Raw genomic sequence first — 19,372 nt, forward strand, 5'->3', positions numbered from 1 at the left:
CAACAGTGATGTTTTTAATTTGATGTTAGAGAAAGCAATAGTTTTCTTTAACATGTACACCTCAAGATGTGAAATGGGGATCACTTCTGTTAAATATAGAAGAGAATTGCACTGCCTTTTCTTTATTTACATATTAATTTTCTCTAAACGACAGACAAAGCTCACCTCAAGACTATTTGATCAATTAAATTATTATATTAATACTTCAATCGAAAAAGTGGCTTTTACTTACTATGCCACACACAAGAGAAAGTGTCTCAATCTTGAGTAAAGTAAAACACTTTCTGGACCACAAATCACTCCACATTCTCTATTGTTCCCTGATTGCACCGTATTTGAATTACTGTGCAGAGGTGTGGGGCAATACTTACAAATGTTCGCTATCATCAATCTTTATATTACAAAAAAGGGCCATAAGGATAATCCATAAAACTGGTTACAGAGATCATACAAATCCACTATTCTTAAAATCAAAAATTCTAAAATTCACAGATCTGGTTCATTTTCTCACTGCACAAATTATATATAAAGCAATAAATAACCTGCTTCCTGACAATATTATAAAAATGTTTTCTAAAAGGGAACGGGGATACAATTTGAGGGGGGAATTAAATTTAAAACATCCTCGTATCCGTACAACATTAAAAAGTTTTTGCATCTCTGTTTGTGGAGTGAAGCTGTGGAACAGACTAAGTAAAGATATAAAGCAATGTCCGAGCATGGCACAGTTTAAAAAGTGGTTTAAGGAGATGGTTTTTACAGGGTACAGGGACGAGGTAGAGATTTGATAGGGTGTTCTTGTCTAATATTTTCATGTGTGTGCGGGTGCACGGGTATGTTGGTATGGGTATATATATATCTGTAGGTTGTGTATCCTTTGAGGTGTTAATGGGGTTATTGAAAATGTGTATATGTGCTTATGTGTATATACGTATGTATGGATAGATAGAAACATATATGTATATATATTAAAAAAATGAATAATAAAAAAAATACACATGACATATAATGTAATTGCAAGGAGGTATTTCTGTAGTCTATTGATTACTAGATAGTGGAAAAGGGGTGGGATTAAATAAGCTCATGCTTCTTCCTGCTCCTTTTTGAACATGAAAGTTATTTGTAGTTGTGGTTGCTCGTTTTCTTTTTGTTTTGCTTTGTTTATTTGTCTCTTTTAATTCTATGTTGTTGTACTTTTTTAACATGTTCAAAATAAAGATTCAATCAAAACTATTTGCAGAAGCTTTTAAAATTAAAGATTCCCTTTTAATCAGTTTACTGTAAATCTTCAGTATTGTGGCAGGTCTTCTCATGCCATCCATCTGCCCTGGAATGGTAAAAGTTGATTTTAGCATAAGGGTACATCCCTCAATTTCATATAATTTCATTCTTGAGAGACTATATTTCATGCTAAAGTTAATCAGATAAAATAAAAGTAATGGCCAAATAAGTTGGAAAACGCATTTTATGTTACACAGTTACCAACTAGGCAAAACAAAAAATCACTCATGGTCACAAATTTAGGATGGGTGCCAAGTTAATTTCATAGAGACAGATCAGCAAAAAATTACATGAAAAACACTTCTACATTGGCCCCCAGGATTACAGGCCTGTGGCACTGACCTCCCACATCATGAAGACCCTGGAAAGACTCGTCCTGGACCAGTTCCGACTCATAGTCCGCCCACATCAGAATCCCCTTCAGTTTGCTGCTCAATCATATCTACACCCATCTGGACCAGCCGGCGAGCACTGTGAGGGTCATGTTTTTTGACTTTTCCAGTGGATTCAACACCATCAGGCCGACCCCCCTGAGTGATAAGCTAATGTTACGTTCCCCTAAAAGGGTCCAGGCGGTGAGGGGGAAGTAACAAAAAGTGTCCGGGTGAGAAAAAGGAGTCAAGGAGGCAAAAGGGTTAAATTAAAGAGTTTTATTAAAGTTTCTATTAATACTAAAAGAGATGGACAAGCCGCTATCACCATTTAAAGGAACAAACAAAACTCAAGCGTTGGTCAATAAGGTACAAAATAAGTCAAAAAGAGAGCAGCTCACTAGATACAAACCCAGACACGCAGCTCACTAGCTGTAACCACTCACATGGCACTCTGGCCCAGAGCTCACCTTTCCCTGGGATTAAATACTTATTTCTCTCTCCAGCAGCGTAGGTTACAATTACATTAGCATGACCAATTATGCAAATTAGGTGATGACGTCATTTAGTGACTTCTAGCGACTTTTAGGACAACCAATAGCGATTTTCCTTACTGAGGAGTTGGCAACACTGGCTTTCACTGCTCTGAGAAGTTATCATCTGGGCATTTGTTGAAACAGAGCTAGCGTTAGAAAGGAAACAATCCAATTTATTCTCATTTTAATGAAAGCCTTGATTATGAGGAGGGGAACTCCTGCCATAATAAAATGAGTAAGTTGAACAGATGCAAGTTTCAAAAGAGTGAAGCAACTGTGCAACCTGCCCATTGATTATAACAATCAATAAGGACAAGTCAACTCCTTAAAACCACAAGTTTTTCTGACATGTTAAAAGCAAACACTTAATGAGTGCTGCCTTTCAGGGATTTATGTGCTGATTAATTTAAGGGTTTTTTTAAGCTTCAAGAAAACCCCATCTGCCTTTGAAAGTTGCTCATTTTCTAAAAGCTACCTCCTAATAAGATATGTACTACAGGCACTGAGAAAACGTCTCTTTTTCTTCAGAATCCCAAACTAATCTCACTTTTAAATTAGAAAGCTTTGTTAAAAAGCTTTATGTGAGTGCACAGACCTGATTTTCTCCCTTTTGGCAAAGGAATAAAGAATAAATTTCTTCATATTCTTCATCTCCGTGTGTAGAATGAAGCCCAAACATCAGATCACAGCTCTGAAAGTAATTACTCTATGGCACAAAAATCCTTCCTCCATATGGCTGCAAAGAGATCTGAGTGCATACGTGGTCGAGTCTGTTCCACAACGCACATTCCATTCTCCTAAGAGGAAGGGGCTGCGTAAGAGCAAATTTTGCAGAAAGATGTGGTAGCAAGAAGAAAATGAAGGCTGACTTTTCAGGATCATTTACTGGCTCGCAAGAAACAGATTACATTTGGGCTGCAGCCAAATTACAACAACTTAAGCCAAAATTTAATTAAAGCAGAAATAGTGATTCTTGTTTAAAGGACAAAAATGTTGTCTCAATTGACTGAACACAGCAACCCTGCCATAGTCACATAGCTTGAGTGATGGTAGATGACTTCCTCTATATTTCTTAGTGTCACCATGTATTTAATCTAATGCTTCAGTAGACCAACTGGTTACAAATGGAAACCATCCCTGGCTGCTTATTTGTACTTGTAAAATGTAAGTACATTAACCTAAGCCCTGCATAGTTTTGAGGTATTTGAGTCATTAAAAAGCCCTTTACTTTCATTAGCCACACCTAGACCTGGATGTGACTAGTGAAGGATCAGGTTTGTCTAGAAAGCTTTATTCCTTAATAGATGAACTCATTATTTAAAAAATGTATACCGTATTTTTTGGACCATGAGGCGCACCGGATTATAACGCGCACTGTCGATGAAAAGGTCTGTTTTCATACATAAGGTGCACCGGATTATAAGGCTCATTAAGTGAAACAAAACAGTCAGATAAGTCAAACTTTACTCCACTCATTCTTCTTGGTTTCTCCACTTGCGTACCATTGATTCATTAATGTTGAATTCTCTTGCAGCTGCTCTATTCCCGTGTTGTTGCAGTATATTAATGACTAACCTCGTATTGTGGATGAATTATCTCAGTTGTTCTCCTGACTGAAGTTTAGTCTGTTTACAGCATCCTGCCATTGCATATGTCCCTAACCATCGGGAACTCTTGTGTTGAAGGTGGAGAATGAATCTAACTTTTATCGAGTGTAAAAAAGTTAGCATTCATCCTCCACCTTCACTGTGTTTATGTTATGCTAACATAGCTGTGTCGCTAGCGATCACGTAGCACATCGATATATATCCGGTCCAACTTCAGTAACCCTAAAAAAGTCACTGCTGTTTAGTTTTCTGTCTTCATTTATGTTGGAAGTGATAGCAGAGCTGTACGTTTTAATTTTTTCAGAAATCTCAGTCAGAACGTGGTATATCATGTTTAGGTGGAAACTAGCGAGCTAACTTCCTGCTAACTTTTAACTCTGTTAAATTGAATAAATTCTGTTTTCATGGATGTTAAACTTAATTGTTACACCTGGTAAAGCAGCAACGCTGATCATTTTATTAAAGATAAAAGAATGTAGACAGTTTTTAACTCTCAGTAATGCCGCAGTGTTCGTTTGACTTTGGGACCTGAAGCGGACGGAATTTTGGACCCAGATTCCTCCACGAGGCTCCCGCCTACGGTAGCCTTAATGCTCTGACAATCCATCAAGCAGTGTGGCTTCGTAGCTTATCAAAGTCATACTAAAACATTTTTTGACAAATCAGTTTTATGATTTCCAAGCTTGACAAAAATCTAGTAAGAAATCAGGAGGGGGGGAAAATACTTTTTCACAGCACTGTATGCTGTCATAAAGGGAAATTCTAATATTAAACATGACCAAAGATTCCAAATATGTGTAGATGCACCCAGTATCTCAAGAGCTTAAAAAGTTTGCTTTTAAGCTCTTTTTCTACTCCTGGCTCTGTGTGTTGTCAATCCCTAAATGGGCTGTCTCAAATACACAGGTCTGGCTGTGAAAACCGCTTTGATTCAGATAAAATCTGTGGGCTGCAAAAAGTACCACTATAAGATAAATAAGGAGTATTCATAATTGAATACTTACATTAAACACAAATTATAAAAAAAAGTAATGTCACTACTAAGGCTGAATACATTATCTTGATACTCCAGTATGAAGTATCCTTGGGTCTTTGCTTTTTTTAACGGACACATCAAATGCAATTACATTTGATGTCAGTTTTTAGATTAGTTAGGATTTACAAAAACGTACCTGTCCCAGATCACATGCGAAGATACCTAAATGTGCATTTCAATCCCAATGGGTTCTCCATGCATATTTTCCTGACTTGCCATGTGTGATAAAACCAAGTAGAGATGAAACATGTTGTTCTCTGCACCTTTAACAGAAACATTTTTCTTGCACATGTTGTAATTTGTTGAAGTAGATCCTTTTTTAGTCCTATCGGAAACTGAAATGCCGCTCTTGGTCTCTGAGATGCCTGAGCTCGTCTTGTTATTTGCACTAGGGAACATAAACTGCCTTGCTATAGCAATGATACTGTGATAAAACACTTTTATATGACATAAAGGTTCATAACAATGATGGCACAGTCCTAATACCAAGCAGCAATCCCCACGGGTGATAAGAAAAGTGGACGTGGAAGTGCAGTTCTTGGGTTTGCCACTTGAGACTGGATTCAAAAATTAAATTGGTAAAACAGTCAAGCTAAAAGGCATTAAAAGGCCAGTTTGTTTGTGTGTGTGTGTGTGTGTGTGTGTGTGTGTGTGTGTGTGTGTGTACTCATTTCACTAGAAATGCAGCTGTAATAGTCATCCCTGCCTGTTTAGGATCCATCCACAGTTCTGTAAAGAGGAGATTTTCACAGGCTTCAGGAAGTATAGAATTGTCTTTACAGCCTTGTGCTTTTAATTTGCTAAACTGGCAGCAGTTCATTATATAAACCATTATGTTGCATAAATCTCTGAAACCTTGTGAGTTTGTCCTTGGAGAAGTGTATGTGTGGCTGAAAGATTTCAATAGCTGTCTGGCCAGCAGCATTACATACTTCTTATTTACAAATATATATGTGACCTGACACTGACAACAGCTGCTCACCGATCACCACCTCCGCTGGGCAGTTTTCTGGTGGAAAGTCTGCAACGTGGCAAATTGTGTCAGGAAAAACTGCTCTGTTTGATCGATAGATGCCCAGATGGAAGACGTGAGCGTCACAAACGGACTGGCTGACGGACGGACGAACAGACATTGGCAACCACAGGCCAGACTACGTGCAAGCCGCATTTGCCAAATTACTTAAGATAATAACTACATATAGATATTTTCTCCTTTGTATCTCTTTCTGTTATTTGCAATTTCTGTTAATTTCTTCGTGTTAATCTTTAAGTCTTTAAAGACTTGAAAGATATTTAACAAAGACCCTCACAGGTGTCCGTTTTAATGGCTAGACATCCCAGCCAAGTGTTTCATTTTTACAATAAACTGTAGAAAAATAGAGCAAGAAAGAAAATGAGTGGCATTCTCTCTCCTTGTTCTGTGACGAGACAGAAGCACAGCTGATGCAAATCCATCAGGTATCATAGACCAAATGGTTATTAGCACTGGCGTAATATAACACATCCACCATAAACAGAGGCTATAAACTCTATTGATTTCTACAACTATTACAGCTTTTCATCTGTCACTACTTCCTAACACCCCACTCTCTACCATCTCCTGTCTTTCCCATTCACCACCCACTACTTGGTTTACCCAACAAGTCGCAATGCATACCATTATGAGTTTTGAGCGATACACCAGCTACCTCCACACAAACACAAGGAGCAGATGGCTGTGTGGACAGCGTCCCTCTTGGAATTGTACTCGCGACAGATTGAGTGGGAGGCAACGCGCCTCTGAAGTCACTTTCACTGCACTGAAATCTCTTCTGTTTCCTGTCCAGTTTCATTACGCTGCAAAGCCAAAGCAACCAAAACCAATGTACTGCAGAAACTCATATCATCAATGCAAGCACACAAATGCAAGAGTTAGTAAGACTGCATGAGATTACATCATCATCACTGCTGCTCACTTTCTTCAACACGGTGCAAATAAGTCAAACTAGTCTACAGCCATAATTAGGGTTTTCTATCACAAAGGCTGCTTGACAGACAGGGTGAGGGCCAATTTAATGTTGCATTCAACTGATGCAGGGTCCTGGCCTGGCGTCCACATATGTGGACATTACATTTTGGGTTGTCTAGACCAAAATACTAAATTGTGCTCTACAAGTGCCTGATATCCACTTATGAGGACATTATACTGCCACTGTTTAAAGCGAATATGTGGAAACAAAAATCAGGTAAAAAAAATAAATAAATAAAAAAAACAATCTGGTAATTCTTTGTTTTTACATTCATCATGTCCCAATCAGCCCAAATAGCAAAGAGAAATTAAAAATGCAATACTAACTATGAGACACAGAGAGAACAGCCGCGATGGGCAGGCCTCTGCTATGATGACCACCAGATAACCAACACTTGCAACACAGATGTGTGGGCACACACCAGTGCCCAAAACACAAGTTAAAGCTTGCACTCCTGCCCTCTACACTGCTACACTGATCCATCACCACTGCAATGAAAAAACTGAAGGTGATATTTCTGTCTGCTTTTTCAGTTTTAGAACTCAATGTAACTGTGTGTTTGTTGGTGAAACACTGTGGAGAGGGCATGGTGGAGTGTGGAGGAGAGATGTTTGAACATTGGCACATTTTTTTCTAATTTTGTCTCAGTGCACCATTACAGTGGGTATATATAAAAAAAAACAATCAAGACGTCACTGAAGTGTAGACTTTCATCTTTAATTCAAAGTGCTGTATTAACTGTAACTATTTAGGAATTACAGTTTTTACAGAGACACATTTACAGAGGCTCTAACAAACTAACATAATTTAAACTATAAAGATTTGAAGAAAACTTGATTGCAGTGCTGTCTAACTTTGAAATGGTTGTAGCGTGCATGACAAAATTATAACTGGTGCTTTAACCACACTTCTGTTACAGTATATTTAGTAGGGATGCACTCCACTGATACACTGCAATCAGCAAAGGCGTGTCTACCTGCTTTTCTTTCTGTCTCTCACACAGATGCAGACATGGAGTAACACACAGCTGAGAACACTGCAGAGGGCTGCGTTGTTGTTCTGTCTATATTCAGGTAGGTCTGTCACCTTCACTGAATCCAATCTGCTGCAAAAACCTAGTTATATAATTTACATTATGAGAAGAGAAGAGAAGAGAAGAGACCTTTGACCTTTAACACACCTTTATTATATCAATTCTTCAACTTACAACCATAACTGAAAATGAATGCCAAATCAACATATGAACAACCATCAACCCCACCCAAATACAATAAACACAAAAATGAAAACAAAAACAGAAGACACAACTAAATTATCATCAGTTATTCTACACAAAACTCCATTAATACCCCAAATAGAGACAAACTCTATTGGACAAAAACATAATTCCTAAATTAACAGATCCTGTTCCCTTCATTTTGTTCCTCCTTGTGAGCCATATACTCATCTTAGCCTGACCTATTAAAAGATTAATCAAGCAAACCTTCCTACGCTGCACTTCAGAGTACCTCGGACCCAGGATAAAGAGACCCTCCTCTAAAACACACAAGGCCAGCAAGCCACTGCCGCAGCAATGAAAACAGGCCAGCTAGCCTGGGACAGCCAAGCCACAGGTGCTGCAGTGTTTCCTCAGTTAGACAGAAAAGACAGTGGTGCCCTGTTCGTGGATCCATATGTGCCACATGCCTGTTCGCAGCCATGGCCCCATGCACTATTCTCCACTGGAGATCCGCACTGCGTTTCTCTATGGGAGGTTTGTACAGGGACCTGCAGCTGCCCCTTGGAGATGACCCCAGAGCCAACACACCTGACCACCTCGACTCCAGAACACCAGCCAACAATCTGTTCAGCACCTTTACAGCCACCTCATATATAGCCTTCTGTGAAATCTTTGACAGGTGTTCGAAAGGAAAGAAGAGAGCCTCCCTCCTCATCCTGCTCCCCAACTGCGGCACAAACAGGCACGACAGAAAGTCAGCTGAACTCGGTTGACCACCTGCAGAGTCCCCAGTGCAGCCCTTACAAGTCCAGGAAGACCACCCATGACTTCTTCCACCAGCTTGTCCAGAAAGCGCAGAGATCTGATTCCAGTCTCCTGAGCCAGCTCGGCAGCCGTTTTCCACTGCCCTGCCATCCTCGGGCCCGCCAGCTTAGTTAGACCAGCATTTACGAGGAACCTCTGCACACTAGTAGTGCTGATCATCCTACTTAGCATCAGGGGATTGTAAAAAAGAGGCTCCTCACCAACAAGACAAGACTCCTCCTTGTCTTCCAAGCAGTCAAAACAGACTGGTAAAAAACAGAGGTCTGCGAAAGGTGTATGCCAGTTAGGTCTATAAGAAACAGGTGCTTGTCATATGCAAGGTCCTTTATTCTGTGAAGCAGCATAGATGCAGTCTTGAAGCAGAGTGGTTATTGTTTTCGATAAAGATACCACTGTGCTGTCTGAAGACGGAACGCTGTGAGGCAGCTGCGAAGGTCAATCAAACCCTGACCCCCCCCCCCCCCCCCCCCCCGACACAGGTAGAGACAGCACAGCAGACCTGGTCCAGTGAAGCCCTCCCCAACAGAAATCAACCAGCCTTTTTTGTATCTCCTTGAGAAGAGAGGCCGGAGGTTCAACAACAGTGGTGCCAGAGTACAGAAGTGGCCAAGTTGTTAACAACCAGATCCTTCCCCTGTAGGACAACTGTGGCTGGACCCAAATCCATCGAGACAACCGGGCAGTCATTTTTCCAACAACACCCTCCCGGTTCTTGCCCCGAAAAGCATCAGTTCCCAAAAACACTCCCAAACACTTCAGTCCCTCCCTGTTCCACTGTAACTCTGCCGGTAACACTGGCTCCTCTTTATCAACCCACCCTCCCAAAATGAAACCTTCACACTTCGACCAGTTAACCTTCGCGGAGGATGCTCGCTCATATGAGTCCAGTTTCTGTCGGAGTGTTTTAATATCACTTTGACTGGTTATGAAAACAGTAACATCATCAGCATAAGCTAACAATTTTACTGTGCTTCCTGCTTCTTCAAAGGTCAAACCTGAGAGTCCCTGTCTAAGATGGTGCAAAAGGGGTTCAATGGCCAGCGTATACAACATACCAGAAAGGGGGCACCCCTGCCTGATGCCTCTCTGAACTGGAACAGACCGACTTAACCCTCCCCCCACCTTTAACATGACAGCAGCGTTTGAGTACAACAGTTTGATCCATGAAATGAAAATGTTTCCAAACCCAAAAGCTTCTAAAGTTTTAAACAAATAGCGGTGATCAACTCTTGATCCAGAGATAAAAACCCCACATCCAAGTCTCTGAGCTTGGCCAGATAATAATAATGTCTCGAATTAAAAACAAGTTGTCCATTATAATCCTTTCAAGGACACAGTATGCGTGATCCACATTGACAATCATGTCGATACAGGTCTTCAACCTATTGGAAAGACATTTTGCAATAATCTTATAGTCCGTACAAAGCAAAGAAACTGGTCTCCAATTTTTAAGCAGGCCCAGGTCCCCTTTCTTTGGCAGTAAAGTCAAAACTGCCCTTGTGCAACTTGTTGGCAAGATCCCAGTGGTCATACAGTATGTTAAAACCTCATGTATGTCCTCTCCTAGCAGCGACCACAATTTCTGATAAAATGCAGCAGGAAGACCATCAACTCCTGATGACCGACCATCGTTGAGTTGTTGAACCGCTGAAGACATCTCATCAAAAGAGATAGCAGACTCCAACACAGCCGATTCAGCCTCATCCAGCCGTGGCAGCGCCTCCAGCATCTTCGTCACACAGTCAGGGTCACACATTTCAGCACTAAAGAGGCTGGCATAAAAGTCAATGGCAAGCTTCCTCATTTCTGCTGGGTCAGATGTTACCTTCCCATTTGGAAGCCTTAAGTGCATCATTTGGTGTGACTCGCAAATCCTTTTCTCCAGCTTGAAGAAAAATCTGGTTGGGCATCTATTTTTTTAATAGTAGAAATCCGAGTTCTTATAAGAGCACCTTTTGCTCTTTCGTGGAGAAACTTGCCTAAAGCCTTCCTCCTACTGTCCCAGGTACTATTTGTATCATCTGTCCCACTTAGAACTAGAGCTCAAGATGCTAGAGGATAAGATTATAAGTCCTCAAAGCAGTCTTTAACAGTGGCCGTTGCATGTGACGTGTATTGTTGACAAAAAAGCTTAATCTGCGTTTTCCCCACCTCCCACCATTGAGTCAAATTGCAAAAGTCAGTTTTCCTTTGTTTCCAGTGGCACAAGGAGTCAGAAAAAGCTCGACAGAGCTCTTTGTCATGAATCAGTTGCATGTTAAAGTGCCAGTGCGAACAGATGTTAGAATGCATCAATAAAGAAATATCTGTAGTCACTAAATGATGATCAGAAAAACACTATGTAATTTTGATAAGTTATAATTAATTTTATGAAATAACCGTACACGACCTGCAGCTGAGTTATGGGCGCATACATTCATAAAAGCAAAAGGTATTCCCTTGATGGTTGCTTGTACTACCTGTGCCCTTCCCTGCTCTATCTCACAGAGGGAAACATGCCCACTCCAACTCATTATCTATAGTGCTATGCGTTTCCTTCCTAAAAAGAACACATCAATGTTTTTGTTCTTGCTAAGTTCCACCAAAACTGCACGCCTTTCTCTATCCCTACCCCCATTAATGTTAAGCGTCCCCACTCTCAAACTCGCCATATAAGACAGAGAGAACAGGAAGAGAAACAGAAGGAAGACAGTGAAACCCTTCCATAAAAACACCCTTAGTGCTCTGAACATTTTACTGCGCTTTTAAAGGAGTTTTTCTTCGTTTCTCCCTCCTCAACTTAGTCAGGATCTTTTTTTAGGCGAAATCTTTTCTGTTTGCTCAATTGTTCATAACCAACAACTCTCCTTATTTTCAAAACAGATTTTATAAAAAGATCGACATCTGGAAAAAACTCTGACTTCCACAGACTGCATGCCAAATATCTCATCCAAAAAGCGAGGAATACGACTGCTGATGTTCATCTTGAGAAACAATATCAGAGAACTGTGACAGGGAATCATCTTCCAACAAGTCGTCTTCCTCATTTTCCGCGCTCAAAGAACCTGAAATTACATTTTCATGTCCTACCGCACTTGCCAGTGCTTCGGTCTGTCCACTGTCCGGATTTTCCTCCACACTTGTCTTGTCCTGTCTGTCATCACTTCCATCCTCCACCTCATCGGTCCCCTGTACTATCCCCAGTTCTTCTAGGGTAGCCTGTGGAGCACTGGCTGCGACCTCCATTCTGTCACCAGTCTGTCACCCAGTCAACAGCGAGCCACTAGGCTCGCTGTTGACTGCGCTGCGCGTAGACGACTGCTCGTCCGCACCGCTACAAGCAGGCTGTTCTCTCATGCCGGCATCTACAGCACGCTCCTGCTCACTTGCTCCACTAGCATGAGCCTCTTGTTCACCTGTGTCACCGTGCACTTCCTGCTCTTTCTGAGGGCAGGAAGAGCATTTATGGCCAACATCACCACACTCAAAGCACTTCATGCTACGTGCACTTGCATAATCAGTATATAAGCTGTTTTCATATCTCACTTTAAACTACACTTGCAGTGTCTGTGAAGGATCGTTTGAAGGCCTGCCTTCGTAGAGACATGAAGGCCTGCCTTCGTAGAGACTGAACGTGCTGCAGTCTGGCGTCTTTGCAGCCAAGGCGAACAACCCTGAAGCCGCTAGCAAACTTTCCAAAGCGGGTCAGTTCCTTTTCAAGCAGTTCATTTGGGATGAATGGCGGGACACCGGACACGGTGACCCGCGTAGATGGCACAAACAGTGGCGAAACAGCTACAAACAAATCATCCAAAATGATCCCCCTTTCAACTAACAGGTGAACCAAGCGCTCCTCACAGAGAAAGGCAACCACAGCCTTGTTCATCCGAGAGCCATAAGTTATGTTCTCATGGCCCACCTGTTCACCAACAGCTAGCAAAACCTGCTCCACGGTGTACTGCTGGGGTGCCACCACCCTGGCCCCATGTCTAACAGACAGGGGAGGTGAACCCTCACTAGTGAGGGACGCCATGACTCAAGGTAAAACTGGCCAATTAACTAAAATTCTTCACTTCACACAACACAATGAAATAAACGTGCCTTACCTGTTAACCACCCATAAAGGCCAAAGTTTTCTGGAAGAAAACAGTCCAAACGTCCCAAACTCACTCAGCAGCTCCACGCACTCACCAAACACCTTCACACACCCATACACTCACACTCCCAGCATGCAGTGCAGGAGGAAGAGAAGAGAAGAGAAGAGAAGAGAAGAGAAGAGAAGAGAAGAGAAGAGAAGAGAAGAGAAGAGAAGAGAAGAGGTTTGTGGTTTCCATGTGGCAATTTAAACCCAGGCGCCTGCTCTGCATATGGAACCAATTTGAAATGTGAAACTATAGGGACTCCTTGAAAGACGGATGACTGCCAATCAGATGATAGAAAAACAAGTATTTAAATGCCAACCAAGCTCTTTTCAAATTTTGTATCAAAATATATCAGGTTACACTGTGTTTTCTGGTCCTGTATATCTCGTCTCAGAGAGTTTCAGGCTGTGTGCATCTTTTTTCCTTTCAAAGGTTACATTTGCTGTGACTGTAACTTACAGGAGAGATTAATGGCAGTTATATGGTTGGATTATCTGTCTGTTAAGAAGCTTAATCAAAAACTTATTGATAGATTTCCATCAAAATTTTACCAGAGGTGGGCCAAACTGACACAGGAGCTGGATCTAAGGATTCTTACCCGCTGTGAGATACAGCAAAAACAAACAAACCAAACTAATATAAGTACAAGAAGCACAAACCACCATTAAGGCAGCTCACTCTCTGGGCAGTATTTACTTTTAAGGGTGTAGTATTGTATTTTATATATATTCATTTTGTTTTCATATAAATATACTTTTAAAAGTTTATCGTGAAGTGAAAACAAGTGAAAAGTAAAGCTTTTGTTGTTTTATTCTGTTAAAACCTATTTTAATATACCTGACAATTTTGCCCATATTTCTTATAATTTTTTTTATTGATGTGTATATGGCACATGTGTAGCATTCATTTTACTGTTAGGTAAAATCTGTTCACATGTTTAGTAATAAATATCAAATGAAAAACATTTCCTCACCACAAGTTTATTTTGTTTTCCAAAAAAATGAATTTTACATTGTCATGTAAAATGTCATAAAAGTTTGAAACTGGTCAACAAAACTTCCTGAAGTCTAACACATCAGTCATTAAGGCCTACAGTCTAGTCTACAATTAATGCAATATTCATTGTTACAACACTTGCCTAGATTTTAAGAGAATCTTTTTTGCTGGCAAAACGAGTGACTGCATAATTATTATAATTATGATCCATGAGCACAACTCCTAAGTAGCAAAATACATTTTTATGTATGGCAAATTCTCCGTCTTTTGCTTTGCTCTACAGTATCTTTTACAGAATACAATTTTATAAAATACAACTTGAGATTAAAGAAATGTGAAAGTTTGTAAAAACTAGGCCCACTTCTAATGACTACAACATACATTTTGACAAAAGATTAAAGTTAGGTTGTTGCTTCCAGCTGTTCTGAGAAGTCTTCTCTTAATTTATTGAAAACCTGCTGTCACAAAGGCAGAATCCATCCAAAAAGTAGCACATCTGTAGTAAGTGATGATAAATTAACCCCAATGTGGGGACAAGATCAATAAGGAGCTAATGACATTGTACACTTTATGTTCGAGAAGTAAGCTGTCATGCAAAGTCACAGTTTATTACCTCAAAAGTTAATTTGTATACATGAATTCTCTCTAATTATCTAAGTAGCTGCACAAATACTGCTGCCTCGTTAAGAGCTTTCAAAGAGACTGCACTTCTCAGTGGTCATGACTTACGGTCAATGAGAAATGCACGTGTGCAAGACCAACAGCACCATCTGCACCAGCTCTCCTCCATTAGTCACCCAGAAATTTAAAACAGCTTGTGCTGAGAGAAAAACATAGCAGAAGAAACAGACCACAAAAGAAAGCAGAAGAAAGAGCACTCTTGAAGAGTCACCCAACAATGTCCTTGTTTTCTGTTTAAAAATAAAAAATAAAATGCAGATGCATTTCAGTTAAAACACCACAGTGTAACAATTTCAGTTGTGCATATAATTTATCTATATGCTGGTGTGTACTCATTTCCAAATTCCTTTTTATCAGCGCAAAACTGCAGTTTTAGATGGTTTCACACTGAACCAAGACCATGAACAAAATATAAACTGGCAATTAAATGAAAGAAAAAACATCTGCAGCTGAAACCAACACACAGCAGAGTGTGTTTAAGGCAGAATTACAACAACTGGGGCTGAGAACGGAAGGGAGCAGCCAGCAGTAATCACACACATGCACGAGGACCTGCTTAGCTGTCTGTTGTGTACGTGGTCTTTAAATATGCACACTTCCATTACACTACTTTTACATGGCAGTGTCCTTGTTATTTATACTTATTATTTATAGAGTGGGGAGTTCTGCTCACTAAGATTCCTTTTTACAATGCCGGTGTGAGACTGGTGCTCTGCAATGTACAAACAGTCCACATTTAGGACCTACAATTATATTTTTTCCACTACTAGTTATAAACTCATTTAACATATGAAATATGTGGTCGACTGTACTATGCACTCTCTGAAACAGACTCGTGGATCTGCCTACTCAGCACTTGGCTGAAAACTTTCAAAGTGTTCCGTCTTGTCTCAGACTGCAAGGCTGAAGGGGAAACTGCAGGAAGACAAAAGAAGACTCTCACCATGGTGCGTGTCGCTGGTCGAGCGCATTACCCTTATCTCATTTATCACACAGACATCCCCTTTGACTGGAGGTTGCTGAATCTCCACACAAGCATGAGACAGCCGGTGGTCCTGAAGTTGCAACGGCCACGGACCAGTCGGACAACAAAATTTCTTCTAGTCTGAAAACTGCTTGCTTTGCTAACTAAAAACTGTTTTTGCTTCTAATATGTCATTTTCCAGAAGTTATATAACCAGGTCCTTAATTTTGTATCTGCAAAGTTCAAAAAAGTAGCCTGTCGCGAGCGCCGTTCTCTCTCCCAGGGGAACGCGCAGCTGCTACGCGAGCGTCTGGGAAATGACTTTTCAAAGTAAAAGCCGTGGTGTTTAAGGAGGGACTGCCTGCTCAGTGTGAAATTTGAGATGATTCCTCCCTGAAAACATAACAACGCGTCTCAGAACCGGCAGACAGCTTAAGGCAGATGTAGGAGCAAGAAAGGAAGAAGGCAGACTACAATCCCGTGTAACTGCAACAAGAACTGTGACCAGGAACTTGACTGTTACAAAACAAAGCAAGCATGATAACGAGGCGGCTATGGCTCAATAGGGTTGAATAAAAGAGTAAAAAACGCTATATAAATACCACTCCATTTACCATTTCTATAGTTTTTCTTTCAAGTTATTAATATTTTAATCTCTAGACATGAAAATTATGAACAGTCTTACATGCTGGTGATCCTCTAACGCAACGCCAGCTCGTGAGATCTAAAGTCTGTATTACAAAGCAAGACTGCTATCCCTGTGTAGCAGAGAGTACCAGACCCACAAATTAATGTTCCTGGTACTGTTCAAGGTGTACCCTGCCTCTCTTATAGTAGCACCTTTGATAGGCTTCAGCCCCCTTGAATTGGATACATGGTTAAGAGGATGCATGATTGTAGGTATTGATGAATTAATGGATGGATGTTCCTTGCCTGCAACACTTTTTAAGTAGGTGGCAAATTATCGACCATGTGAATACTGAATACAGGGTTTCCCAAACGTGTATTGCCAAGATAATCATACTCCTTCCACCAGTTTGCCTTCTTCATGTATGCTGGTGCACACGTCACATACACATGTACCCAGCAGTAACGCAGTAAATATTGGCTATAGCAAGATCCCTTACTCCCCATCATGTCTGTAATGGACTGAGTAGGTTTGTTGTTTTATGTTTCAAAGTGCTATGTGTTACTCTTTGTTAATATTTAAAATGTTTATCGTTTTTTTTTTAGCTATTAGTAAGGTACTACAAAATGTTGACAAGTGGTGTAAATGATAGGTGTTTGTGAAGGTACTGATACTGAAAAATGATCAATAACTTTGTGACTGCAAATTTGAGGAATGAGAGGGCACAAAGTTTAACCTTGAAAGAGTTTCTATCAGGGGGCAAGGGTGTAATTTCCGGGGGGGGGGGGGGGGGGGGGGTTTATGACCCAAGATATCTTGCTTTTCCAAAAAAGACTTCAACTGAATATAATGAACAATCTTTTGGAAAAGTAACGACAGCTTAGAGATAGGCCTAAAATTAGCTAACACAGTTTGATCAAGATCAGATCTCTTAATTGAACGTTGCACAGCTGCAGTTTTTAAGTTTCCAGGGACTACACCAGAAGACTGACTACTAAACTGACTGCCCTATACTGGGAAAAACCTCTTTAAAAATTAAGGAGGAACAGCATCATGCAGAGGACCTGAGGGCTTAATGTGATGAACCACATCCTCTAAGAACACAGAGACACAGGCTCAAACTGGTTAAAAACAGCAGAACAAGGGACCGAGGCTTAGAGGTCAAAAACAGGGGTTGAAATGAGAGCCCTGGTGGTGACAACCTTATCAATAAAAAAAAGGGAGGTTTCAAAATAAAGGCATTAAGAATGTAGTTGATAGTTTTAAACAGCAGGCGAGAGTTACAACAGTTTGCTGCAGTCATCTTTGTCTCATCTTTTAGCCTGTTTAAAGGTATTTAATACAGACGCCAACAATCTTTGAAGATTTGAAAGGACACCTGCAGCTTGTCCTTCTCCCGCCTTCGTTCAGCTCTTTGGCACTCCCGTCATTGAACCAGGTTTATCAGATCTAGCTTTTGGCTGTTTCATTTTTAGTGGCACCACAGAGTCTAAGATGGTTTTGCAGGAGGAAGTGAACCAGGCATTAAGCTCCTCTGGATTCACAGAGTCATCACAGAATAGATCAAAAACAGCAGAGAACTGATCAGCAGTGAAAGGCTTGAACATCCGACAGCGCCGAACACGGGTTCGTAAGTATAGCACAAGACAACCCAACCTCATATGATACAGACATATGATCAGAGAACATAGTGTCACAAATCCCTAGGTTTGACACGGGCATACCAAACTGTATGAGAGGACAAGATCCAGTGTGTTTATGAGTAGGACCAAACACAGACTGCACCAAATTTAAAGAGTCAACATTTTAAAAGTCCTGCACAAAAGATTTATCAAGACAACATTATAAAATCTTCAGTAACAAGGCCACAATCATAAGAACAGTCAGCTACAAAAAAACAAAAACAAAAACAAAACACTGCTTATATTTATGGACAGTGTACTTTTCACTTTTAAATCACAAGCAGATTTAAATGAAAAATTTGAAAGCAGAACATTTTCCAGTTATACAAAAAGATGGATTATTCTGGCTCTTACTACAGCCAAACGGGTCCTGCTAAGACATTGGCAGAAAAAGAACCCCCCTCCCTATGAAGAGTGGCTAAAGACAATGGCTAAGTTGGTGTCTTACGAAAAAGTGACTTATGGTTTATTAGACAAATTGCATCAATATGATTGTATTTGGTCGCCCTTTACAAGCTGGCTTTCTGTAACTTGAAGAACAGAGGAGTAATGACAGAGTGGTGGTGTGGGGATTGGTGTGCGAAGAAAGAATAGGATAACTTCCCCTTGTTTTGGTTTTTGTTTTGTTTTTTTTTGTTGTTGTGTTTTGTTTGTTTGTTTGTTTATTTGTTTTTTAAACTATTTATTTATGTAGTTATCCTTAAGTTCTGTTATTGAAGTTTAAAATGAAATAAAAATTGTTGATGACAAAAAAAATTTTGAAAGCATTAATTTGTCATGATAAGATAAATGTTAAAATTAGATTCGTTTTTACAGCTTAATGCATAGCTTTTCAGAAGAGTGTCTCTTTTTAAATTTACAGTAATCTGATGAACATTTATTTAAGTAGATCTAGATGCTGTGAGATCAGACAGGCCAAGATGATGGTCCAGTTCGTCAGCAGGCGCAGATAATTACGGCTTCTGTTAGAAATGACCCCTGCCTGGGCTGTGGCTGACGTACTGTGTTAATCTTGAGGAAGGTTGAGGATGACATCTGGTGTTCAGTGAGGGTTTTTGTCTTACTTGTGTTGGGTTGAAGAAGCCTGGAAATGAAAGTTTGTCAAGAAGAAGAAGAAGAAATGTCTTACTTCACTTGTTTAGGTTTAAAGTGTTTTTTACATTCATTCAAAAAATTAAACATAATTCAACAAAATTTTCCTTAAGCATGTTATTTTTCTTTGTAGTTTTTTCTTTAAACAACACTGAACATTTCAGTATTAAAAAGATATTTCCATTATGCGATTTATCACTTGAAACAACCATTTATAGATACCATGTTCTAATAATACACAGTTTTAATCAGTGGCCCTATTAATGGTTACAACATTATTTACTAGTAATGAGTTGTAAGGCAGTATAGGGACAGGGATTGCCA

General features: G+C 40.2%; 1 protein-coding gene across 3 annotated transcripts in view; it reads right to left on the reverse strand.

Moving 5' to 3' along the window:
• The window catches only part of gask1a (golgi associated kinase 1A), a 78,434-nt gene extending 62,206 nt beyond the window's left edge, over window positions 1-16,228 (reverse strand). The window contains exon 1 of one of the 3 annotated variants that reach the window (XM_085178402.1): window positions 15,626-16,224. In XM_085178402.1, the coding sequence (XP_085034528.1) occupies window positions 15,626-15,628 (3 nt within the window). In that variant the 5' untranslated portion in view covers window positions 15,629-16,224. Of the gene's footprint in view, window positions 1-15,625 lie in introns of all 3 variants that reach the window. The other 2 variants (XM_085178403.1, XM_085178404.1) reach the window with 2 other exon arrangements.
• Between the last annotated feature and the right edge of the window lie 3,144 nt (window positions 16,229-19,372).

This window comes from Neolamprologus multifasciatus, chromosome 11 (assembly GCF_963576455.1).
Source record: "Neolamprologus multifasciatus chromosome 11, fNeoMul1.2, whole genome shotgun sequence".
NCBI lineage: Eukaryota > Metazoa > Chordata > Actinopteri > Cichliformes > Cichlidae > Neolamprologus > Neolamprologus multifasciatus.